At 43.9% G+C, this 25,371-nt stretch overlaps 1 protein-coding gene across 3 annotated transcripts in view; it reads right to left on the bottom strand.

Moving 5' to 3' along the window:
* The window catches only part of fat3a (FAT atypical cadherin 3a), a gene marked incomplete at both ends in the record, with an annotated part of 197,671 nt that overhangs the window by 79,355 nt on the left and 92,945 nt on the right, over positions 1 to 25,371 (bottom strand). For 2 of the 3 annotated variants that reach the window (XM_080731608.1, XM_080731609.1), the window contains 4 exons: positions 976 to 1,044; positions 3,265 to 3,475; positions 5,338 to 5,652; positions 18,336 to 18,397. In XM_080731608.1, the coding sequence (XP_080587734.1) occupies positions 976 to 1,044; positions 3,265 to 3,475; positions 5,338 to 5,652; positions 18,336 to 18,397 (657 nt within the window). The remainder of the gene's footprint in view (positions 1 to 975; positions 1,045 to 3,264; positions 3,476 to 5,337; positions 5,653 to 18,335; positions 18,398 to 25,371) is intronic. The other variant, XM_080731610.1, reaches the window with a different exon arrangement.

The following is a 25,371-nucleotide window of genomic DNA, read 5'->3' as shown; positions in this document are numbered from 1 at the left end:
CACGCACGCGCGCGCGCGCACGCACGCACGCACGCACGCACGCACGCACGCACGCACGCACGCACGCACGCACGCACGCACGCACGCACGCACGCACGCACGCACGCACGCACGCACGCACGCACACACACACACACACACACACACACACACACACACACACACACACACACACACACACACACACACACACACACACACACACACACACACACACACACACACACACACACACGGACAACACACACACACACACACACACACACACACACACACACACACACACACACACACACACACACACACACACACACACACACACACACACGGACAACACACACACACACACACACACACACACACACACGGACAACCCACACACACACGGACAACACAAAAACACGATCATGTATACACTCTCACTCCACTCTCGCTTACGTTACCCCCCCATGCCCCCCACCCCAGAGAGAGTTACGACATTCCCATCGACTTATGTTGTAATCAAAGTCTTCTTCATATAATATTCAATTATCTATAATTTAGAATAAACGCAAATAACGTTTACCGTGGTAAGTTCCAAACCAAATAGTTCCAAACATTACTAAGTTGTTCCGCCTCTGAACCCCATTCATCAGTGTTTATGAGGCACCCTCCATACATGAACCACACGATCGCGTCACGGCGAAGTCAAAGGGTGTCGTAACTCTCTCTTTCAGCGGCTCTGCCCCCAACCAACCAATCACAAGAAGGCACGAGCAGCACTGGGCGCACACAGGTGACGAACAATGATGAGAAGCACAGGTGCAAATGATGAATGGCGACCGAACAAAAAGAGAATAAAAGAAAAAATAGGAGGAACGAAAACAGAGACAATAGAACGGGTAGACGAAAGAAAAGGACTGGTGCTGGAGGGAAAATAACCGTTCAGGGGAAGGGAGGGGAGGGGTGAGGTGGGGTGGGGTCGAACTGAGATACCTTCTGTGGAACAATTCCTGCCACAAGCGTTCTGCAGAATATAGAACATCTCACGAAAAGGCCTGGGACCTTCCAGGCACGAAGCATTGAGGAGAGAGAAGGAGAGAAGGAGAGGCAAGGAGAGAGAGAAAGAGATAAAGTGAGACAGGAGGGACAGAGAAAGGTGAACGAGGAGGAGGAGGAGGTTCTGGCAGCAGTGTGCTGTGAGAAAGGAAGGGGGTCAAAGGGGTGTATTGTGTGTTGGGGTGGGGCAAAGGGATATGGAGGCAGGATTAGGACTGGATTGGAAATGGGATCCCAGGCCAAAATAGACCTAGCGAAACCCAACAGGGCCCGTCTGGTCCCAAATGATCCTCGCAGGTCCTGACTTGACCGGATTGAAACCGACTTGGCTCATAGCCCATCAGTCTGTGCCAAAAACAGTGAGTTTCCAGAGGACTTGGGGTCAAATATAAATTTGTAGAATGCAGTATTAGTACTGTAGTAATTAGTGGTTAATTCTAGTTACAGTATGGACATACATTTTCCTGGTTTCTGAGGCCCATAATTTCAGTTGAAGGGATGTGGAACTTTTTTGGGGAGAGCATCATGTAATGCAGGGGTCTTCAACGTTTCTCAGGTCAAGGACCCCTTAGATAGAGAGAGCAGGGACCCCCACAATATAGTGTATAACATAGTGATGCATACTGTATTTACCTTGTAATATTATTAAACCATTTGTTTTGGGGTTTGTGTGGTAATGTCTTATAAAAGATTTGGCAACCCCCCCCCCCCCCCCCCCCCCCAGGCTAGGGGTCCCGGAATACCTGTTGAAGACCCATGATGTAATGGGTAAATGGAGGGATCTGACTGAATGAGAGAGTTATGCTTTCAGAGAAGGGATAGACAGATTATTTTAAGCTTGCACGAAGAGGAACAGAGAAGTGGAAAGGTGCACAGGGCGAGAGAGAGACCGACGGACGAAGAGAGAGCAGAGTATTGATGCAAAGCAAGATGGACAGAGAGGGAGGGAGGGAGAGAAAAAGAGCTATGGTAGAGTGGTGAGTCAGAAGCATTAGGCAGAAGGTATCTCCACCTGGATACACACTGACGAAGAGTGGAGGTAATGGGTGGTGCATTGTGATAAATGCAGTCCTGGTCACTGCAGTTCATCCACCACCGGGGCGGGCTGCCCTCTTGATAAACTCAGCTACCCATACTGCATTCATTATTATGGCTAGATACAGTGTAGTATAGCGTCGTTGTCGGGTGGAAACCTTGTATGTCCAAAACCGTTCGTTTTGTATTTGTCATTTAAAACATTATTTTAACTAGTGAAAACAGCCGATCTACAGGCACACAACGCCTCGCACCACGAGGCGTTGAGTGCTTGTAGATCGGCTGTTTTCACTACTTTTGTGCGACGGCCTTGTATGATGAAGCAGGGCTTGAAAAGACATACAAATTTGAAACTTGGAGATACAAGGTTTCTGCCTGACAGTGACGATAGTGTAGATAATGTATCGCATTGACATTGCAAATTAAATCCATTAACATTAAAAAAGTTGTGATCCATTTTTGCATGAAATTCATTAAATCAAATAAGGTTTACCATAACATAATATTCACATCATTGAATCGAGCTTAGTGAACTGGGCATGACATAATCCTTTTAAACCTTTTCGTGTGGGTGAAAGTGAACATTGACAGATCAAAGGGGATTTGAGGGTGCCATGTTCACACATTTCAGGGGAATGTCACACTGGCTTTAAAATTGGTCATAATGTTCTTTACTAAGAGTGGGTTAGAATCTCTGCAGCAATGATGAAAAAAAGTTACTCTGACTCATGAATATTACTAACGTACATCTCTTAATAGGCTAAATATTAAACAATCGCAACATAATAACAGTTTGATTATGTCATATTAACCAAGTAAATTGTTTTTCAACTTCAGTCTCATTGAACCCCACTTTTACAGAATTATCATATTTCTTTGTACTTTGAAATAAAGCCTTTGGCAGCGGGCAGAGGTGTGTGCTGAATCGCCATGGTGACCATGGGATGGGCAGAGGAGAAGAGAGAGAGAGAGGGCGGGCACACCTGCACGGATCATGCAGCGAAGGCACAGCACCTGAACTGCTCCCGACGCACACAGACACACACCGACAATACTGTCAGCCCCAAAAGACGTCATGCACCAAAGCCTAGGCACGTCCTACTTTTATATTCCAAGCCAATCAAACAACATCCCCCACTTGAAAATCCACCACAAAGACTCTTCCTCGCCTACGGGGGTGGGGTGGGTTACCTGTAATGTCGAACCATAAAGGGTATGAGCTCTGTTGCATGGAGACCACGCCCACGATCTCAGCCACTTTGTCGTTCTCCATGACGGTGAAGTTGTAGTAAGGCTCGTCAAACAGGAGGGGGAGGGGCGAGGGAGGGGGTCGGCGGATCCACTCGATGTGCAGGCGTGCAGTGGACGACTTCTGAGGACGGCCGTTGTCGGTGGCTTTGATCTGGAGGCAAAACAACAAGCGAATGATGGGGTAAACCAGTGGTCCTCGACCTTTTCAGGCCGTGACCCCCAAAATAATCATATTTTAACTGGGGACCCCCAAAATAATCATATTTTAACTGGGGACCCCCCACCTTGCACAAGCACTTGGAATTGTAGGAGTTTGCATTACATTTGGTTTGACTCGATCTATTCCATTGTGAAAATAGCAGATCTACATGCTCACAGAGCATGTAGATTGGCTATTTTCACAATTTCAGCCTCTAATATTTGATTTCAGCCTCTAATATTTGACAATTTGACCAATGTTTGACCAGAGGTACTAAAAAGGTCTTTAAAGTCCTTAAATTGTCACTTTAAATATGTGCAGATCCCCTCTATACACTTCAACTTTATGTTGGTTTGTCTACTGTTGAGTGAGAAAACAATGTTCACATTTAGCTTAACATCTGGGGACCCCCCAAAATAATTTGGGGATCCCCTGGGGGTCCCGACCCACAGGTTGAGAACCACTGGGGTAAACGACAGGGCAGAGCGGGTTCAGTTATAGAAAGAGCGAAAGCAGAGGTACACGAGAGAAAACAATCAAAGCGGAGCCAAAACTATATAGACACAAAAAGAACAAAAACATAACATGCCCTTTGGACATTTGCAATGGATAGCAGAGGCCAATCACAAAATGGATCCCGACATGAAAAAGCCGAATACACAGAGATTATCAAAGGAAGTCTGTTGTGACAGTTGCATTCTGAACTTGGCCTGTCTCTCTCCAGAGAGATAACAAAAAGGTCACAGACAAAGGAAAGGCTTTACAAAAGGAGACTCGGAAAGGCACACAGACATGAAAGTAACAGAACGGGTTGAACAGACCCACCATAAGATGGGGCAGTAGCACCTGTCTCATAGGGAAATAACATAAAGCCAGATGAGATTAAAGAGAGGAGCAAAAACTGCACAGCATGCTCTCTTCAGTCAGTATCTCTTGCAAGTATCTTCAGTACAGAGCTCAGGCACTGGCCTGGAGAGGCCTTTCAGAACTTTAGCTGAGGCAGCACAGAGGAAGGACATTCTAAAACTTACCTAAACTAGACTAACTGTAAAATGGTGGCAGACAGCATTTTTTTTGCTTTTAATGTCCAAAGCCCTGTGAGCTTATTCAGGACAAGGTTTACTAAAGAGCTCGAGAGATAGAGAGGGTAGAACCCTGCTGTTACTGAACAAACAAACTCTATAGCATTGATTACTATCCAAACATAAGAGCTATTTAACTGTAATTTTAACAAAACATTTGTACTTACCTTACCTTTACGGTAAAGTACCGTATGTGTATGCACAATAAGATATTTGGGAGTTCTGACCGGAGTCTTGTGGAGCATGAACTACTAAAAATGGAGGGGAGCGTCTACGTACTGTATGTGTATGTGGAAGAGTAAGGTCAGAACAAAAACTATAAATCACACCGCTTAGATAATGACACCGGTTTAATTAGCAGACTTGTGGCAGCATGTTGTCTAGTCACATATAAATTGTGGCAGTAACCACAATTTGGAAATAGAGGGGGGAATCTTGGAATGTCTGCTCTCAGCAGTCTAGCGAAAGTCTCAAACATGTGGAAGGAGAAACGCATCAAACGTTTGGGGTTGCTCTACTCTACTCTACTATATTATACCATTATTTTACTATATTATAAAGGTGAGCCAGAACACAAAAAAATTAAACATGTTACTCTAAAAAGCAAACCTCTTGTTTTGGAACAAACAACCGACAGCCTTCATAAATGTAGTAAAAACAAAGACATGGATGCTTTCCAAGAAGAAAAGAGGGGTAAAAAAAAAAGCATGAAGAAAGCGTAAGCTGACTTACAGTGAGGATATCGTAGCTGCCGGCGGTGAAGGCCTTGCGCGAAGACACCACAGCAGTCTTGGGGTCGATGGAGAACTTGCCGTCTTCGTTGCCGTCAATGATGCTGTAGGAGAGGTCGCCGTTGGGCCCCTCGTCGCGGTCGTAAGCGAACACGCGGTAGATGGCCTCGCCTTTCTTCCTGCGGTCCCTCTCGGGCAGCTTGGTCTGGTAGACCTTCTCAGGGAAGACGGGCTTGTTGTCGTTCTCGTCCAACACCTGCACCATGACCCACACTGTGCTCTGCTTGGGACTCGGCCCACCGTCGGTCACCGTCACCTGGAGGGGGACGCAGAGGGGAGTGTCAGCGTGAGGGAGGCAGGGTAGGGAAACCTATATAAGGTAAGCCCGGTTTATAGTCCATTACACAATGGAGCATAAACTAAAGCAGGGGTCTTCAAAGTTTTCAGGTCAGGGACCGCTTAGCTGAGAGAGAGAGAGATGAAGCAGGGACCCCCACTGCATATTGTATAAAATGGTGTCATGTTCATAGATTAGACAGCTTAGACTTATTTGACAGCACTGTCATCATGTTGGAGTAATGTGTATTGTCAGACATTTAACCACTTGAACTGTCAAATACTTAGTCTGCTCTTCTTTTCCCTCTACAAACCTCCTTGATAAAACTAGCCGATCTACAAGCTTACAACGCCTCATAGCGCGAGGCGTTGTAAGCTTGTAGATCTGCAAATGGTTAATGTAAAAAAAACACGATCCTATTACACAAATATTTGACGGCCCCCCTGTATTAACTCTGAGGACCCCCTAGGGGACCCGGACCCCCTGTTGAAGACCCCGAAACTAAAGTAATACACAGCCCAACACCACTGGTTCACTAGTGGTCCCTAGCATAAGGTAGTCTGATGGACTGATGAAGGCCGGATTTGAGGCATATGGAACGATACCACATATAGACTGTATACTATTATAAACAGCACATTCTTCTTTATATCACTGTATAGAGTGATTGATAGAGATATCACTACTACTCACACTCACACACCCACACCCACACACTTCCTCATAATTAACAGCAAGAAGCACACACACGTCACGTGCACACGGATATGGATAGACATAAGTCACACACACCACTGCATACACATACTGTACATTTACATATACATTGATATAGATGCACATGATGTGCACCAGTGCAAGACGGAAACCAGGCTTAACAGCTGACTAAACTAATTACAGTTGCCTGCCACTCTCCCCTGCCATTCCCTGATAAATGGAACATATATATTGTCATATTGCGAGTGTTGAGGAGATTGCTTTCCCTTTTATCTTATTTCCTGTTTCTTGACAGCTAATTAATTTAGTTACAACTACACCTCTATGATGATAAAGGATCCTCACGCTTTGCGAATAAAAGAGAGGAGGGCTTGAGGTGGAGCTAGCCAATGAGCCTTTTTTGTACAACATTAAATTTATCTTTATTTTGTAAGTTGACAAGGCATTTTTGCACCCTGTCTAAGATTTTGATACAATGCAACAATTAATTTCCCCCAAACCACACTTATAGTTGTGTTCAATTAAGAATACCGTCTGTGAAGAAAATGCCACTAAGAGGAGGTGCTGTTAGGATAAATTATGATACATAATTATGTTATTGGTGTATGAAGCTCATATGACCATATAAGGATTATATATTATGAACTGAACTCACAGTATAGAGACCACATTTTGTGGATACTGTAAAGCTCAGGCTAATAGATTACGGGTCATAGTAACTTTGGTTGCCCCGACTGTAATCATGTTTTGATATACTGTGATACTATGATATAAGTCACGAGTGGTGGAAAATTACCAACACTACGTGTCACTTTCTTCCTGTTACTTCCTTGTTATGATATGGGAACGAATCAATAAGTTCCACGACTTCTTACTGTCATAACTGTACTCTTTATATACATGTTAAACTTCCATTTTGGGAGAGAGAGAATGCTCGACCTACCGTTAGGGTGGGGAGAGATTTAGAACTGTCTGTCTACCTTGTCTGTCTCTCTTCAATACAACAATCTAAAGATACGTCCTTTGGCTCTTTGTCTTATTTTAACTATGGATTTAGAGATCCATATTTTATTTATTAATTGGTCCTTCGTTAGCCGCATACAGTTTGTCAACATTGGCCGACTGAGGGACGGAGTGTTCAGGCTGTTTAGCCATGGTTCACTCTCTCCCCCGGTGGAACAATGTTGCAACACGTATGAAAAAGTACCAGCCAGGATTTTATCTCTAATTGCTGTATTTTCAGACAAAGGATTTTATTTGACAACAGTGTTATGAGTTTTGGATTAATGTGGAACCGCGTAGACATCCAGGAGCAGCACCGGACCGTGACGAAAGGCTGGATTTTCCACCGATGCACCACCGCCCGGCTGCACCTCCTGGATCTCTGCGCATCGGCAAATTCCTAAGTGATTAAGATAAGTACATATTTACTAAATCCCTGTAACGTGTCGTGTCTTTGAATTTTGAATTAACGATGTTAATGTTATGATAATTGATATGATTTGAGAATGATGTTCTCCCTCCGTCTGGAGGAGTCCGATAGCTCCTAATAACGTTTTGGTTTGACACGCGTCGTAAATTAACCCTTATCTGCTATAGATACAGATGGTCGTAAAACTCTTTTGTTTCTTCTTTGAAAGTTTAAGGGTGTGTGTACAAACTCCCTATTCTATTTTTGATCTCTCCTGTTTGGTTTCTCTCCCTCTCATTGCCATGAGGAAGCAGAGTCAAATATTTTCAAACTTTAACTTTTTTCGGTACAGTTGTTTTTGTCATTATTTGTTTGTCTGGACCCTATGAAGGGTCATTATTTGTTTAATACCCACTGTAGACCCAGACAGAATCTCTGTATACCCAGTACAGTTGGATGTTATTTGTCAGTATTTGTACTGTTATGTCCTCCGCAAGTCAGCGGAGTGTTTAGTTATCTGTTTATGTACCGATAATACTGTGTTTATTTGGGTCTCTCACTTTCATGGCTTGGCGCCAAGCCATTTGGAAAGTGAGAAACAATATTTTATCTTTAAGACTATGTTACTGACCAGTTCTGTTTTCTGTAATATTAAATACTTTTAAGACGTTTTAAAATGTCTCTGAGAAATTAAAGTTAAGATTTAAGACTAAGAATAACTAACTCAAATTATTGATGCCTAAATTAATTTAAACTGTTGTAACTTTAAGATTTTAGAACCTCTCATAGGACTATGGGTGTGTATTATACTATAATTTCATTTATGTGATGAATGGATTCTGTGAGAATGAGTTTGCCGTAGGCTACGGTGTGTGTGTGCGAGCAGAAGATTTGTGCGTGTGGGTGTAAACCCCCCCCTCTCTGACTCCCATCTCTGTGAGCCTGTGTGTGCGTGTGCGTGCGTGCACTTGTGTGCCGTCCCAATAATGTATGTGTGAGTGCGGGCAAGCGCCTGTGTGTGCGTAAATGTCGCTCTGACCCTTATCTCTTTCACTCCCTGAGTGCGTGCGTGAGCGTGCGTGTGACTGTGATTCATGCCTTTTGAGGTGTGTGCGTATGTGTGCCTGTCTGAGAAACCACCTGGATCTGTCGAGGTCAGATGGTCTGTGTGTGAGAGAATTGTTTTGGGAACAAGTCTCTGTCTCTTCCATTTTCAACAACATTCTGACTGTTTACTGTCTATGGTATTTTGTTTTGGTTCTATCCTGTCTTGTTATGAATACATTTACTGTGAAGACTTCATTACCCATAAACCTCTGTTGGGAACGTCATGTCCCCGGTTACCATAACAACCAAATTAGACCCCATTGTTGAGAAGGACACAAGGTCGCTTCTCGCCCCTGAGGCGTATTACTTATCACTGACACTGTACTGACACTGTGCAGCTGTCCCCCTGTGCCCACTGTACTGTACTGTAGTGCATGAATTGAAGCCCTTTTCATTGATTTAAACAATTTAAATTATTTGATTTAACTTTTATGTCACAACTATAAGTTGTAACAAGAAGGGGAGTGTTTAATATATTTTAATTGTTTAATATATTTTAATTTTAATTTGATTTTAATTTAATTTGGTTTTTCATCGATTTAAGATTTATTTGAAACTTAATTTGAAATATTTCTATTTACATGGGCTTGACGGAGAGAGGAGGAAGGCAGTGTGGGGAAGAAGGAGGAATCGGGTCGACTGAGAACCACCTGACTGAGATGGGGTGTTGCAGACGAACCACAACCTGAGGCCAGGCCAGCCAGCAGTGCATGCCAACCCACCGCATTGGCACGAGAAATCGTGCCTGGTCGGTGAGTCTAAGTTGCACTGTTGTTGATGCCATGTGTAGTACAAACACTATCATGATGAACTAAATTGTTTGGAAACAGTAAACTGGCCAAGTCCTCTGCCCCGTATAGGAAACTACCTGAGAAGAAAGAAGACTACCCAGACCCAGAAGAACGACCCCACATCAACTGCATCCTGCGTCCTCCTCCCTCACGTCTCTACAATGCCCCATCATCGTCATCATCATCATCATCATCACCATCGTCATCCGATCACTGGACTTATGGACTTTTTTTTTAATTCATCTTTTATTACAGGTTTTCATTTTTCATTCTTTATTTTTATCTGTTTATTCAATTTTAATTCTGTCTTCATTTCATCTGTAAAAAACGATGAAATATTTTTATTTGGTGTCAAGTTTCTTTAACTTTAAGGATTTATTAGAGTTCTCTTTTGAAAATTTGAATTTCTAAATATTATTAAAGTCTTCATATTATTATTATTATTACCCTGATAAAATGTTTAATATGGAGGTCATATGAACCTCATACAAAAATTAAAAGGATAGATTGTTAGGATAAATTATGATACATAATTATGTTATTGGTGTATGAAGCTCATATGACCATATAAGGATTATATATTATGAACTGAACTCACAGTATAGAGACCACATTTTGTGGATACTGTAAAGCTCAGGCTAATAGATTACGGGTCATAGTAACTTTGGTTGCCCCGACTGTAATCATGTTTTGATATACTGTGATACTATGATATAAGTCACGAGTGGTGGAAAATTACCAACACTACGTGTCACTTTCTTCCTGTTACTTCCTTGTTATGATATGGGAACGAATCAATAAGTTCCACGACTTCTTACTGTCATAACTGTACTCTTTATATACATGTTAAACTTCCATTTTGGGAGAGAGAGAATGCTCGACCTACCGTTAGGGTGGGGAGAGATTTAGAACTGTCTGTCTACCTTGTCTGTCTCTCCTCAATACAGCAATTTAAATATAGTCCTTTGGCTCGTCTCTTCTTATTTTAACTATGGATTTAGAGATCCATAATTTATTTATTAGGTGCGATGACAATACAGCCAGCTGTAATTAATTACGCCAATTACACCGACCCTGAACACCAGTGAATGCTCCCGATGACCCCTCTGACAAACTGAAAACATTTGCGGATGCTACAACCCTAGCCTAGATAGAGGGTCTCATCAGCAATGATGTCTACAAGAGAGAAGTGGCCCGCTTGACAACGTGGTGCAGAGAAAAGAACTTAGAGCTAGGTTTGGGTTCCGGAACCAGAGGAACCAGATCCAACATTATATAATTGTGTATAATGTAATTATATACATTGTAAATATGTTTTGTATAATGTTTTGTAATCATGTATATTTCATGTTTTTATATTTGTATCTATGTTATACAGATGTGCCATTTCAACTCTTTAGTATTAACTGCTCTTTTCCTGAATTTATTTTCCACAGGTTTCTTTCCCTGTTTTGCCTTTCAAATTTTTATGGAGAATGGAGCGTAGTTTTGTAAAATGGTAAATGGTAAATGGTGCATTTATATAGCGCTTTTTATCCAAAGCGCTTTACAAAGATTGTGCATTACATTCACCCATTCACGCACACATTCATACACCGGTGGCAGAGGAAACCATGCAAGGCACCAACCTGCTCACCGGGAGCAATGTAGGGTTCAGAGTCTTCGACATTAACTCAGGGGGAGCCCGGATTCGAACTGGGAACAGTTCGGGAACCCTTCGTGCGCTAATAACGGTTTCTCTACCCCTGAGCTATGCCCCCCCCCCCCCCCCCCCCGAGTTTTGAAGAAACTCGCAAATGGCAAGAAACCACTCTATTCACATTTAAAAGCAGAATCCACCTTCATAGGTAGATTTAAACTTCGTAGTAAGAGAAGGTCATAAAAATATAAAAAGTAGCAAAAATAGTTCATCTACAAGCTCAATGTTCAGCAAATCCCCTGAAAATCTACTGTCTTGCCAATGGCAGGACGTGTGAAGTTTTGAAATGGCACATCCGTATGGACCGATAGAGTTATAATAAGAATAGAGAGGACACCGGATATCCCCGCCCGTCCACTTGCATTGAGTTGCTCACCCAGCGCATGAAGCGTACTTCCGCGTTTGAGACGCCTCTGAAACGTGACGTAGTGGGGCTTCTATTTGGCTTCTGTGACGCATTTTGCGTCATAGTTTGTGTTCATGGACGCGCTGGGGCTCTAATTCATGAACGAGCACTTCCGGTATGAACGCGCGTCAATACAAAGAAGCCTAGATCCGCGTTCATGAGGTTCATGAATAGAAGCCCCAACTGCAGTACCTCAAACGGCCACCATGTCCATTTTGTTTCAGGGCGCCCCCAGAGTTCCGGGGGCTTGTATGGACCCCAGGAAGACTATCTGTAGCCCAGGAGTCAGCTAATTGACCAGATTCACACGGCAGCCATCTTGCCATTAAGTCAACTAGAAGCTGTCGGGCGGCCCAGCATCTAGTCGGTGACCTGGCCAACTCGGAACAATGTAAATAGGGAATGAATGCCCCGCCCTTTAATGCTAACCCCATTATACTGTTGTCATAGGACCAGTTTTGACCATCTGTTTGCCTGTGTCCATTTATGCCCATATATGGAGATATCTGTATCTGTCTGTCTGTTGGCATCCATTTTATGTCCATATATGGAGATCACTGCAGATATAGTTCTGGGTCCATTTTATGCCCATATATGGAGATATCTGTCTATCTGGGTCCATTTTACGCGCGTGCCGAATTTGAAATAGGGAATGAATGCCCCACCCTTTAATGCAAACCCCAATATACCTGTTGTCATAGGACCCGTTTTGACCATCTGTTTGTCTTTGTCCACTTATGCCCATATATGAAGATCTCTGCACACACAGTACCGGTTGCGGAAAACTCTGATGTCAGACATCAGCTCCGCATACGGGCATTCATTTTATGCCCATATATGGAGAACGTGCGTGCCGGTGGGACGAACGGTTCTCGAGATACGCGGATTACATACATACACACTCACAGAGATTTTTTGTTGACTCATGTGGCGTACGTGATGTCAGAGCCTTTTATGAAGTGATGTCACAATGAGTCAGCGCTTGCGCCGATTTCCTCCGGAACAGCCTGATGTCAACAATCAGCCCCGCATAAGGAGATTCCGAACGTTTCGCGCCCGTTCGGGAAAACCGTGCGTCGGGTCGGGTCGAGGCCCGGCACTGCACTCCGCGCCACGGCGGGGAACGCGCGTGCCGAATCTGAAGCCGGTGGGACGAACGGTTCTCGAGATACGCGGATTACAGACAGACACGCAGAGACTTCTCGCATTTATAGATAGATGAAATGCCACCCTAGTTGCCACCCTATGTAGGTACAGTTTTCAATGCAAATGTCAAACATGGCCGCCAGGTGAGAGGTGAATATGGTCAATGGGGATCCATTCAATAAACAATAAACAACATTGAGGAACCGGAATCGGTTCCACCACATTTGTAAGCATTTCTGTAACCGGTTTACCACACTGTCAGTGCTGATAAGTGTACTTCACATCACATCTGCTATTCAATTACAATACCAGAGGTTCTAAAACATTTTAATTTCAAGGACCACGATAACTGTAGAGATTTGTCCACTCTCAGAGTTACAGACCAGTAAGGGTCCTTTTGTAACCTCCTGTAGGAATGGCTAAAAGGAACCTGTTAAGAGGGACTCGTAAAGGATCCGGAATCATTGAAATCCTAAAGGATCCCAACCCTACTTGGAGCTCAGCACAACTTTAAACAGTTCAGGTGAGGATCAACTTCCAGATGAAATACATAATGATATAACAATGTGAATGTGCTGTCCAACAAATGCACAGGACCTACTGTACTGTACCATCTCTGTCACACTCGGAGATGTTCATCATTAAAAAGTCTTCCGCTGCAGAAACTCCCAATCGATCTTGATCTCAATCTCCTAATCGATCCACAGAGGGAGCGCTGCGTTGAGGAGCCGCATGTCATCAGCACCAGGAAGCGAGCAGGAGAGACCCCACCCACCCAGACAGGACAAGAGCCCGTTTTAGAACACCCCCTCAGGAGATCATTTATCAGGGCCAGTTTCATGTGTCAACTGATCCCTGATCCCTTAGTCACGCAAGATATGAGTTATGAGCTTCAGGCAGTACTATTTGTCAACCACTTAAGCCTCTATCATAGTCCAAGGTGAAGAGCTATCGCCTCACCGCGGTGTAGTTTTCTAGCCATCACCTAAAAATGTATAACAAAGCCTAGGTAGCCTAGGTGTAAGAAAACTACACTGTGTGAGGTGATAGCTCATCACCTTGGACTATGATAGAGGCTTAAGTGTCCTACCTGATGCCAAGGAGTACATTTCTCAATGGAAAAGTAAGGAATCCACCTCCGACTACTGCAGATACGCAGGGTGTACCAACATGCTTTTTACCACACAGATTGGTTAAAAGAACATTTTATTTATTCAAGTAAGCTCTGGGTTGTAGCTTTAAAGGTTAAATGGGAGTGGAGAACCATTGAACCAAAGAATAATAATACATGTAACACCCCTCTGAGTCTGGAGCACTTTACTTTCTGTGTCAACCTAATCTCCCACTTCAGAGAGGTGCGTGCGTGCGTGCGGGTGCGTACGTGTGTGATGTGATGTGCGTGCGTGCGTGCGTGTGTGTGTTCCATACCCACAAGCAACTACTGCACTCTTGAGGATATACAGTAACACACACACACACACACACACACACACACACACACACACACACACACACACACACACACACACACACACACACACTGTGTGATGAATGATCATAAGCTCTGGCCTGTGATGATTTAAACAGCTCTAAACACCGTTTATTCGCAAATAGCATTTGCTGATAGTATCTAATAAACAATATTGTCCATCCATGCATGCACGTGTTACGCACCTTAGCAGTTCTTCTATAAATTTACTGCGGGTGATTTGTGAAAGAGACCCTGCCCCCCCCCCCCCTTTCCTGGCTTGCAATTGCAAGGCTAAACAGCCAACCAGAGAGCTCCACCTCCCTCTCCCCCCCCCCCCCCACTCAGCTACCCCGCTCGGTCCGACGGTCCGCACACCCCTAAACACTGACTGTACACACTAAAACGTAAATTATTTCCGGCCCCAGACCCTTTCCAACACTTGTGTCCTTAGCTTTTGTGGACAGCTGCTCTCAGCTGAAGAGGATAAGAATGCTTCTTATGTAGTCGCTGAAGTTTATGTTCAGAGGAATGTATCAGGGACAATGCCTCTACACATCCATCTGGCGACAAAAGTAGTTTGTCGCCAGATGTTTTTGCTTTTCGGTTGAAGCAGCAGGTGTTTCTTTGCATTGATGTTGGTATGCTCTGCTGATAAACTCTATTTTAAGTCTGAAGAGTCTCAAGAGTGTACAAATGAGGCTTCCATTTGTGAACGATGCATCACCTGCTGTGCTGATGTGACTTCCTCTATCTCACAAAGTGAAAACAAATGCAAGTCTGTGACAAAGTAGACCTAAGTGGAGCCAAGTTTGCTGGAAGGTGCCACATTTTCCAAGAAACTCGAGCCAACTTCCAGCCTTCTATGATGACTTGACAGTCTATGGCCCTTTATCTTCCTTTTGTCTGTGTCAGTTGCCTCCCCTCCATGTCTCTGGCAAATGAAAATTGGCCCACCCGACAGTCACCCTGACAACCGAACAACAAAAGGAGTTTGTAGAGAAGAGAACAAAATAATCCACAATTAGAGTCAGAGACAGAGCAAGAGGGAGGGAGATGGTCCTTCCGGAGATGTGCAACTTATCATCTCCTCCACATCTTTCTCAAATACAGTACATGTATGTGCACGCACGCACGGCGCACGCACACACAAATGCACCTTTGAACTTGGAGTTTATGTGAGGAGCAGGCCTTTCTTCAGGGGCATCACTGAATCCTTTTTCTTGGACATTTGATCGGAGTCCCTTCTCTTTACCCTTCAGCTAATCTCTAGCAGCTTCTCTTCTGTTCCTCTGCACGTGTGTGTGTGTGTGTGTGTGTGTGTGTGTGTGTGTGTGTGTGTGTGTGTGTGTGTGTGTGTGTGTGTGTGTGTGTGTGTGTGTGTGTGTGTGTGTGTGTGTGTGTGTGTGTGTGTGTGTGTGCGCGCGCGTGCGTGTATGTGTGTGCCTGCATGCTTTTGATCTTTTTTGAATGCCCTGCAAAACCTCCGGCAAATAAATCAGTAAGAATTTGTGTGTACCTAAATTGGGGTTTCTTCTTGCCTCTAGCTAGTAAACTGAGCTAACCTTCTGAGTACCAGGGCGAGTGTGCCAACTCTAAACCACCTTGTTATTCAATAAAAGAAAAGGCTGTGTTGAGATAAATCAGCACCCGTCCTCCCTAAATACAAAACACTGTGTCTATGGCAACAGAACATAAATAGTCTTTCCCTAGGTCTGTAAACTACCATCTGAAGAAACCCCAACAACTAGGGCTGTCACGATTATGACATTTTACATGACGATTAATTTTCACTCAAATAATTGCGATTAATGATTCAATTGTGTTTTTGTTGTTGACAGTTACATTTCTGTTTGGCTTTTAGGCTTTGAAGTTGCACATGGCAGAATATGACACATAACCTAAATATACAAAGAAATGAAGGACATATTTGACAACTTTACACTTTAAAAAGAACATTGATAGTGTAAATAGCAGATCTACATTTTTTTAAGTGTTTGAACATGTATAAACATTTTTCAACATGTAAACGATTATGACGATTATCACAAAATAATCGCGATTATGTCAAATAATCGCGATTATGTCAAATAATCGCGATTAGACGATGATGTAATAATTGTGACAGTCCTACTCACAACACTTCAAAGCTCATTCATTCCAGACTTTGGCCAGCCTCTGGTTCAATAATTTGATTAACCACTTTCAACCCGGCAAACAAAATCGTACTTTTCAAAATTAGCCCAATTCACGGCCCGCCCACTAAGCATCCCACGGGTGCTGAAGTCACATTTTGAAGGGGTAAATCCTACCATAGCCTATGGAGTTGGCACAGAAATCGCAAATTTAATGCAATTTCCGAATAGTAAAGTATAAAATACGGCTAGCATGATCAAGAACACAAGATACTAAACGGCACAAAGCACTATAATTTACTTTACTGTTAGAAATAATGATTTGTTGGCTTTAAGTCCAGTATAGTTTCCCCTTCGAATTGAAGTCAGCACCCGGGGAAAACTGAGAAACGGAAGTAGGTGGGCGGGCCGTGAATAAGGCTAATACCGGAAATAGCAGATCCACAAGCTAAAGCACAGATCACACAGACAATATTAACTACCCTTGATTTGATTTAGAACAATACAGAAGTGGGGAACAGACAGAGCCACAGGTCAGACAGTGGCAATCAGCGGTAAATAGAAACCAAGTATCAGTATCATCTTGAAAACATAAGAACTGTGGAGTGGACTGGTGGTAAACACAGCAGAGAGAAAGATACTTGGTTGTTTTCAGTCTGCGTCTGGTGTTTAATAGACAAGACCTCATTACAGACAGGATACTGTTTCACAGAAAGTTGACTCACTTGTAATGAGTCAGGCTTGCACGCACGCACGCACACATGCACGCACAAACGGCACACACACACACTCATGGATCGCGGGGTGGCAGCATTTACCCGCAATCAGAGCAAGCGAAAATAGAGATAGGTTGCTTCAATTATTGACTAATGGAGATGAACACGCACGCGCACGCAGGCACACGCAATCCATTCCGTCGGCACATACTTCAGACCCGCTCAATTGCACTACATCTTTACCCCCTCCACCGAGGACAACTAAGAGAGAGTGGAAGAGTCAAGGGTAGATGGAGGGGGAATGAGACAGATGGAGAAGAGATTTGTTCTCATCTAGGAGCTGGCAGGTTTAGGATTGCAGTAGGGCTGCAGGGTATAATACTGTTTAAAAATCCATGGTGGGGGGCCGCCCTGGTGGCCCACCTGCGTAGCGCACGTTCCACGCCAATGGCATCACCTCTCTGCCCTCTCCTGCCTTTCCTGTCTCTCTAATCACTGTCACTATCAAAATAAAGCAGACAATGCATGAATAAATCATTTATATTCAGGAAACAAATAAAAAAGAAAGGGTAGGCACACTCAGATGAGTGCAATCACACACAAAATAGAGAAAACACACAAATCCCAGATGGATAAACAAACAAGCTCTCGCACGCACGCACGCACGCACGCACGCGCGCGCGCGCGCGCGCGCACACACACACACACACACACACACACACACACACACACACACACACACACACACACACACACACACACACACACACACACAGAGAGAGAGAGAGAGAGAGAGAGAGGAAACACATGCAACACAAGACATGACCACCATGGCTGAGCCATTGTACATGGCTCAGCCTGCCATGGCATGGCGTGGTACTTTTATGATAGTTAACAGGTATATAAAATACATAAATTGCAAATAATACAACAGGAACTATACAGCCTTATCGACCGTATACTTCATTGTATGACTGTGTTACTGTACCTGCCAAAAACAACTGGTCTGATGTATCCCATATTTCCACACATTAGGCTTGATTAGATCTCATTAGAGGGTTCTTACCTCTAAGACGTGTTCAGCCTGCTGTTCACGGTCCAGTTTCCTGGAGGTGGTGGTGATCAGTCCTGAGGAAAAAAGAGAAAAAACATGACCATGTTAGAAAAGAGAGCACCAGTCCTCTGCCAATGAGCGTGTTGACATGGTAATTAGGTGTGTGTGTCGGACAGGACCTTGCACTTGATATGCTAATTATGCGGGCTCGGCCCTATTACTTTTCATTGTTTAGTCAGTAGCGGTAATTATACCATGACAGAAACAATGAAAGTGAGTGAGAGAGAGAGAGAGAGAGAGAGAGAACCCAAGTTAGAGAAACAGGGGGCAAGGACAGAGATGATGATAAAATGTATGAATGAGGCATAGAATTGTAAAGTAATGATATGTACAAGGAAAGGGCAGCTAACATGAAGCGGTGTGAAAAAATAAATAAAAATCACACCCGTGTGAAGTGGAGCTGTGTGTGTGTGTGTGTGTGTGTGTGTGTGTGTGTGTGTGTGTGTGTGTGTGTGTGTGTGTGTGTGTGTGTGTGTGTGTGTGTGTGTGTGTGTGTGTGTGTGGATCATGTGTACCGATTTTTGTGACATTTGAAGAAAATATGTAGGAGAAGGAGCAAAAAGTGTGTTTTGGAGAAAATTCAAGATGGCGGAAAATCTATCATGGCGCAAATGGGCGTGGCCTATATGGGGAGATGCGTCATGACCCAAGGAATCCAGGGAAAAAATATTTTTAATTTTCCGACCTACGGTTCAAGAGTTACAGGCCAAAACGTAAAGTGGGGTGTTATGGCGCCACCATGCGGCCAAATGACACAATTATTTTTTATTTAATCCTTGAAATCATTATGAACCTCCTCTCCAAGTCTTGAAACTCTGGCCCCTATGGTTTGCGAGAGACAAATAATTGAATGTGAGTTTTTGCAATTGCCATTATAAGTCAATGGGGAAAATTAATTCACTAATAAATTAATATCAATTAAACTATAGAACCTTTCTCTTAGAAAAGTAATAGCCCACGATTCCCGAGTAAGCCGGTCGATTTGACATATGGCGCGAGTGTGTGGTGGCAAAACTGTGGGACTAGTGGCGTGCCGAAGTTTAGGAAGTTCAGGCTACATACACACAGACAGACAGACAGACACACACACAGACCCACACAGCCACGTATAGGGAGCCTGTGCTTCACACAGCTCCAAAAATTGCATGAAAGAAGAAATTCAGCTCCCAAGCACAATCTCAAGTCTCCCTACCCTGGTCCACTCACTGTAAAACCCTCTGTATTCACTCAGAGGGGCCTTTTGCCACCAAAAGAACCATGGTTCCAGAACCAGTGCCGGTTCAACTTTCTTGGAACCTTGGTTCGTTCTTGCGAACCGGCTTGCGTTTCCACCAGATTGAACCAGATTGAACCAGAGAAACCAACTTTTACGGTTCAGAACCAACTCGGTTCTCGGTGGAAAAGCTCATCTCTGGTTCATCCCATAGGCGGGAGAAAGAATCCGAACCAGTTCTTTGCCGGTCCAAAAGCGCCCAGAGAGTGTCCATTTGGTTACATTTGTAACACTCCGAGTTAAATTAATGTCATACTTGTTCATCTTTTTTAGTTATTATCTTTTGTGGGTTTTTTGGTGTATGCCATAATATGGAGAGGTGGGCATCACAAACGTGTCAAAGGCAACATTTCCATATTTGGTGGAACAAAAGCCCACCTCGAGATATACAGTATATCGTCACTGTCGGGCAGAAACCTCGTATCTCCATGTTTCAAGTTTGTACGTTTTTTCACCAAGTCCTGCTTCATCATACAAGTCTGTCACACAAAAGTAGTGAAAACAGCTGATCTACAAGTACACAACACCTCGAACCGCGAGGCGTTGTGTGCTTGTAGATCGGCTATTTTCACTATTTTAGATCATTTTTAAAACGATAAATACAAAACGAACGGTTTTGGAGATACAAGGTTTCCCCCCGACAACGACGATATATATCTCTTATCTCTTATAAACCACTGTAATGGAGCTATACAAGAGGTGTCACCAAAAAGACTACAAAAACTAAAGTTATACAGTATGACTTTAGCAACAAAGGTTTCCTGTTCTGCTTCTTGCCTCTCCCTCCCTGGCCGGAACTCTCCTAACTCTCTCTCCATCACTCACACCGTATCGACGCCATGCCCGACCTTATCTGGGGGTGTGGGCGCTGACTGAAAGCAATCTCCTCCTCACAACATTGCCAGAACACGCATTTATCGTTTCATTCTTTTAATAATTTTTCTTCATATCCCTCAATGTCTCCCGCCCCCTTCCTTCACTACTGACCCATCCAATCTGGTGTGTGAGGGTGATAAATCAATGCAATAGTCTCACACACACACACACACACACACACACACACACACACACACACACACACACACACACACACACACACACACACACACACACACACACACACACACACACCAAGCACGCACACGCTCACACACAAAGGCAAACACGTGATTGTACACACACAGAAACAGACGTGGAAGGAAGCTTACATCCACGCACGCATACAGTATGTACGCGCTAACACACAAACACGCACAAAACCAAAGTGCTGTAAATGAACACAAACACACGCACGCACACGCACACGCGCACGCACGCACACACGCACGCACGCACACACACACGCACGCACACACGCACGCACACACACACACACACACACATGCCTACAGTAAAACACACAAGTAGGCAAAGAATGCTTACTCATACACATTCCAAACGACACAATGTGCACTAGAAGCACTAAACAGAAAAGGCCTGTGCTTTCATCCCAGCATGGGAGCTCAGAACCTTTAGGTGTTTGGCGGCAGCAGCTTTGTGTGCGTGAGTTCATGTTCTACATTCCAAGACATGCAAACTGCATGTTCTACTTCTATATGCATGCAGCTGAGAAGTAAGATCAGCTACAGTAGTAGGCATGTCATATTACATATTCGCCTGATGGCAATTATGCGAGATAATCTAAATTATTTTGCATAATCGTCATTTCTTCATAATGGTTTCCATGTATAAAAAGGTTCATACATTTTCTAACATTAAAAAGAAAATAGCAGAAATAGCAGATCTACAAGCTCACGTTGCAATGTGACATGTTATGTTGTGAGTTTGTAGATCTTCCACTATTTTAAAAACATTTTGAAAGTTTGAAAATGACTAAATATGTCGGTCATTTCTATGTGTATTTAAGTTATTTGTCATACTTGCCCTGTGCAATGTTTGTTTATGAAGCCTAAAAGCCAAACACAAATGTTTGTTGGCCAAAAACACAATTCAATCATTAATCACAATTATTTGTGTGACAATTACAGTAAGCGTCAAGTAAAATAACCCAATGGTAACACAATCGTAGAGGCGACCCAATAGTGAGCTACTGTAAGTGGTTAGAGCCTGGCCAGACCATTTGCTGAGTGTCATCCCCTGATCGTCTGCCCTGAGACTAGGAAGTCGGGGTTCGATCCCCGGCCGGTTCATACCAAAGACTGTAAAAATGGGACCCAATGCCTCCCTGTTTGGCACTCAGCATCAAGGGTTAGATTGGGGGTTTAGATCAACAAAAAACAATTCCCAAGCGCGGCAGGGCTCCTGCTCACCACTCCAAGAGATGGGTCAAATACAGAGAACAAATTTCACATACAGCAATGTATGTGACAAATAGTAGAACTTTAACTTTAACCTTTCCCTGGCTCTCTCTCCACACTTCCTGTCTCTCTCTAAACGCACTGCACTGTTGCAGGCATCGTTTCTGCCATCTATAACCCTATTTGTAAACTCTGTTTATAGTTAAATAAAAGTAAAGCATCCCAAAAGAGTATTGGGCAATCCATGGGTTTTTGTTATGAATCTAATATTACAGTATAAGAAATGTCTTTATCTCCACACTCGCTAGATCTATATCCTGATGTATAGGTTTTGCTCCAGGAAAAGTAAGAGAAGCACTTAGCATTGTTAATCAGTTTAATGTAGTACTTTTGTTTTGTACAGTTTAACTATGCTGTGACTTTTCTCATGGAGTGTCACAGCGGGAAACAGAGCCTCAAAGCGCACGTCAACTCCAAAGACTGAAAGCTGACAACGCCATATGCCTGTCAGTAACCAAGCTTAAGTGCAACGTTTGCACACAGCAATAGTTTTCTGTGTTTTCTGCGTGCAGTTGCCTGACTACTTATCAGTGAGCTTTGGGTAGATAATCCGGTCCAGTCCTGGTGGAAATTCTGTTGATGTTTGATGCTCATTTCGTGCTCAGCTACAATCCTGGGCTTTGCCCTCTAATCAGAGCCAGTGTTCGTCCTAATCCAAACCACTCGATATGAAGAGACAGTGTTTGCTATGCTATGCCTTTGCCAATCGAAAAGTGTTTGTTCCATTTAGGTAATTGTCTCTTCTCCAAGGCAGTTCTGCTAATAAAACGGCGTGGCAGAGAATTCAATACAACTCAAGGCGGCTGGAGGACAGTGCCATCCCTCGTGCCCACCACCAGACAACTAACTCAAGGTTGCTGTATGTGATTTTACTTTGGGTTCCACAGCTCCAATGATCATTGTGGTTTATGTCTTGTGGCTCAGTCTCAAACCGCAACAAAGGTCTCTTGTTAGAAGGATGCAGGCTGTGTGTGGATACAAAGACATGGGACGCCAAACACATGACATCGCGGCGTACAGGGGAGGTGGCGATGCGGCTTGCTAATGAGGCTGACACACAGCTCGGCTACGCTCTAGCGGTACAATAAGATGAATTCCGCTTCCTGAATGGGGGCCGTATGCGCTGCACACATGGCACATTTGGCATGTTATTCCTCCAGAGTGGGGCTAAGGTCTGCCAAACGTGGGTTTTGTTTTCATGGGGCATCAAAGAAAGGGAATTAAATATGGAAAGAGAATGCTCCCTGAGCAAGTTGAAAGGGGGACAAGTGCCAGATGTGTGTGTGTGTGTGTGTGTGTGTGTGTGTGTGTGTGTGTGTGTGTGTGTGTGTGTGTGTGTGTGTGTGTGTGTGTGTGTGTGTGTGTGTGTGTCACGCAGCATTGCACTGGTGTGTAAACTGCTGGCGCGTGCTTAATGTACATTTGCTGTGGTGAACAGATTTTTTGTGACCACACGAGTCTCTGTGTGTGTTTGTGTGAGTGCTGACGTGTCTGAGTGCGGGGTGGTGACAGTTGTATCCCCTGGGCGTGTCTCTCACTCTCTCTCTCACTCTCTCTCTCTGACATCATGATGTTATATTGTCAGGGTCCAACCAACCCTTGACGTTGACAGAGTGGAGTGTTCTGGTGGCCCAAGCAGTTATTGCGCTGACAACATAATCCCGAGTTCAAATTTGGCTCAGGGACCTGTGTCACATGTATGTCACCTCTTTGCTTGACCCTTCCTCCCCTGTCTCCAAATACAGTGGAGCACAAATAATCTTTAGGAGAGGAGAGAGAGTGAGAGAGAGAGAGAGAGAGAGAGAGAGAGAGAGAGAGAGAGAGAGAGAGAGAGAGAGAGAGAGACCCCCACCTATTACATTCCATTCCTCGTTTCTCTCTGCCAACACGCCGTTTGTCTTGACTGGTTGTTCCCTTTTCAAGCCAAGTCACAATTTTGGGTGTTCTCCTGTTTGTCCCCCCATCTACAGTTTTATCTCTCTCTCTCTGAGACTGTTCCCCTTCTTTTGTTCGTTCTGTCTGCCTCTGTGTCTGCCTCATGGGGGCCAGGACACAGTCATCATTTCAGCTTGTTTGTTCTGTTTTAAAGCTATTGCTTGGCTTAATGAGTTGCGGCTTGACTGTCATTGTCTCCCCTCGGCACAGTGTGTATGTGTGCGTCGTTCTCATACTCGCAACACAAAACCAGGTTCTTGGTAATTAGTGGTGTTTTGTCCTCAAAAAGAAGTCGCCATGTGCTCTTTTGTAGCCACAGCTACCTCAAAGGAATGTCTGGTTCAGTGGTTTTTAATCTGTGTGCAAACAAGTTATGTGTTATCATGCTGATATTTGGCTACAGTATGTTGTGCGTACACACGCACGTGCGGGTGCTTTGACCAATAGGAACATCTCTGTGGTATAGATCATATCATAGATACCCATTTCCTCCTGCAAGGGAAATTCAGTATTTTCGCTGCCCACAAGGAGCGCGACATTAGGGGTTAAGAGTCTTGCTCAGGGACACACATCGACATTGCTACCCTGGCATGGAATCGAACCTGGGACAACCAGGGGCTCTGGTTCCCCAGGCAGGCTCCCTAACCATTTAGCTATGCCGCCCCTAAACGGTATAGACATCAATAGAAGCCCAAAATAGCCAAATCTGATCACCTGGTACAGTGGTTTTCAACCAGGGACTACCAGTGTTCCTTGAGAGGATTCCAGGTGGTCCCCAGCTAAATGATGGAGTTGGTAACCAAATGGACCCTTATAGATCTTTAAAACAAGTTAAAGTATTATTTAATATCTGCAATACTTAATTTAAAAGAATTCTACACAATTAGAGAATGTAGAAGAATTGTTATTTTGATCAACGTTTTCCTTGTATCTCTCCTATGGTATCACATCAATACATCATGGATGGAATTGTGGACAAAATCGTATCCAACAACAACAAAATATTCTAAGTTTTGGGTCTGAGAGGCAAAAAATGGTGGTCCGTGGATCAATGAATAATGGACCTTGATATGAAAAGGGCTGAAGACCACTGACCTGGTAGATGAAAAAGAGGATAGGATTAGAGTAAGGATTATGTGTTTGGAGGGTTAGAGTTCCTTGTCTTTCCTGGTGTGAAAGAGAGTGTATGAGGATCTGGTATCCAACTTCTCCAGAGTCGTACCCCCTGCATTTGTCATTACCGCAGGGGAAGCTGCGCATTCAACTCCAGAGTGTTCATTTGACTCTCAGAGTACCCTTACAGGAAGAAAATAAGTCACTCACCTCCTGTCTGCTTCTTTAGATCAAGCAGGTGCCCAACAAAGGATATTTCAGAATAGCAGTAGAATAGATGGAGAAAGGGGGACTAACAAGAGTCAGGGAG

Source organism: Nannobrachium achirus (assembly GCF_963921795.1).
Source record: "Nannobrachium achirus genome assembly, chromosome: 8".
In the NCBI taxonomy this organism is placed as follows: Eukaryota; Metazoa; Chordata; class Actinopteri; order Myctophiformes; family Myctophidae; genus Nannobrachium; species Nannobrachium achirus.
This window is presented reverse-complemented; position numbering and strand designations above follow the sequence as displayed.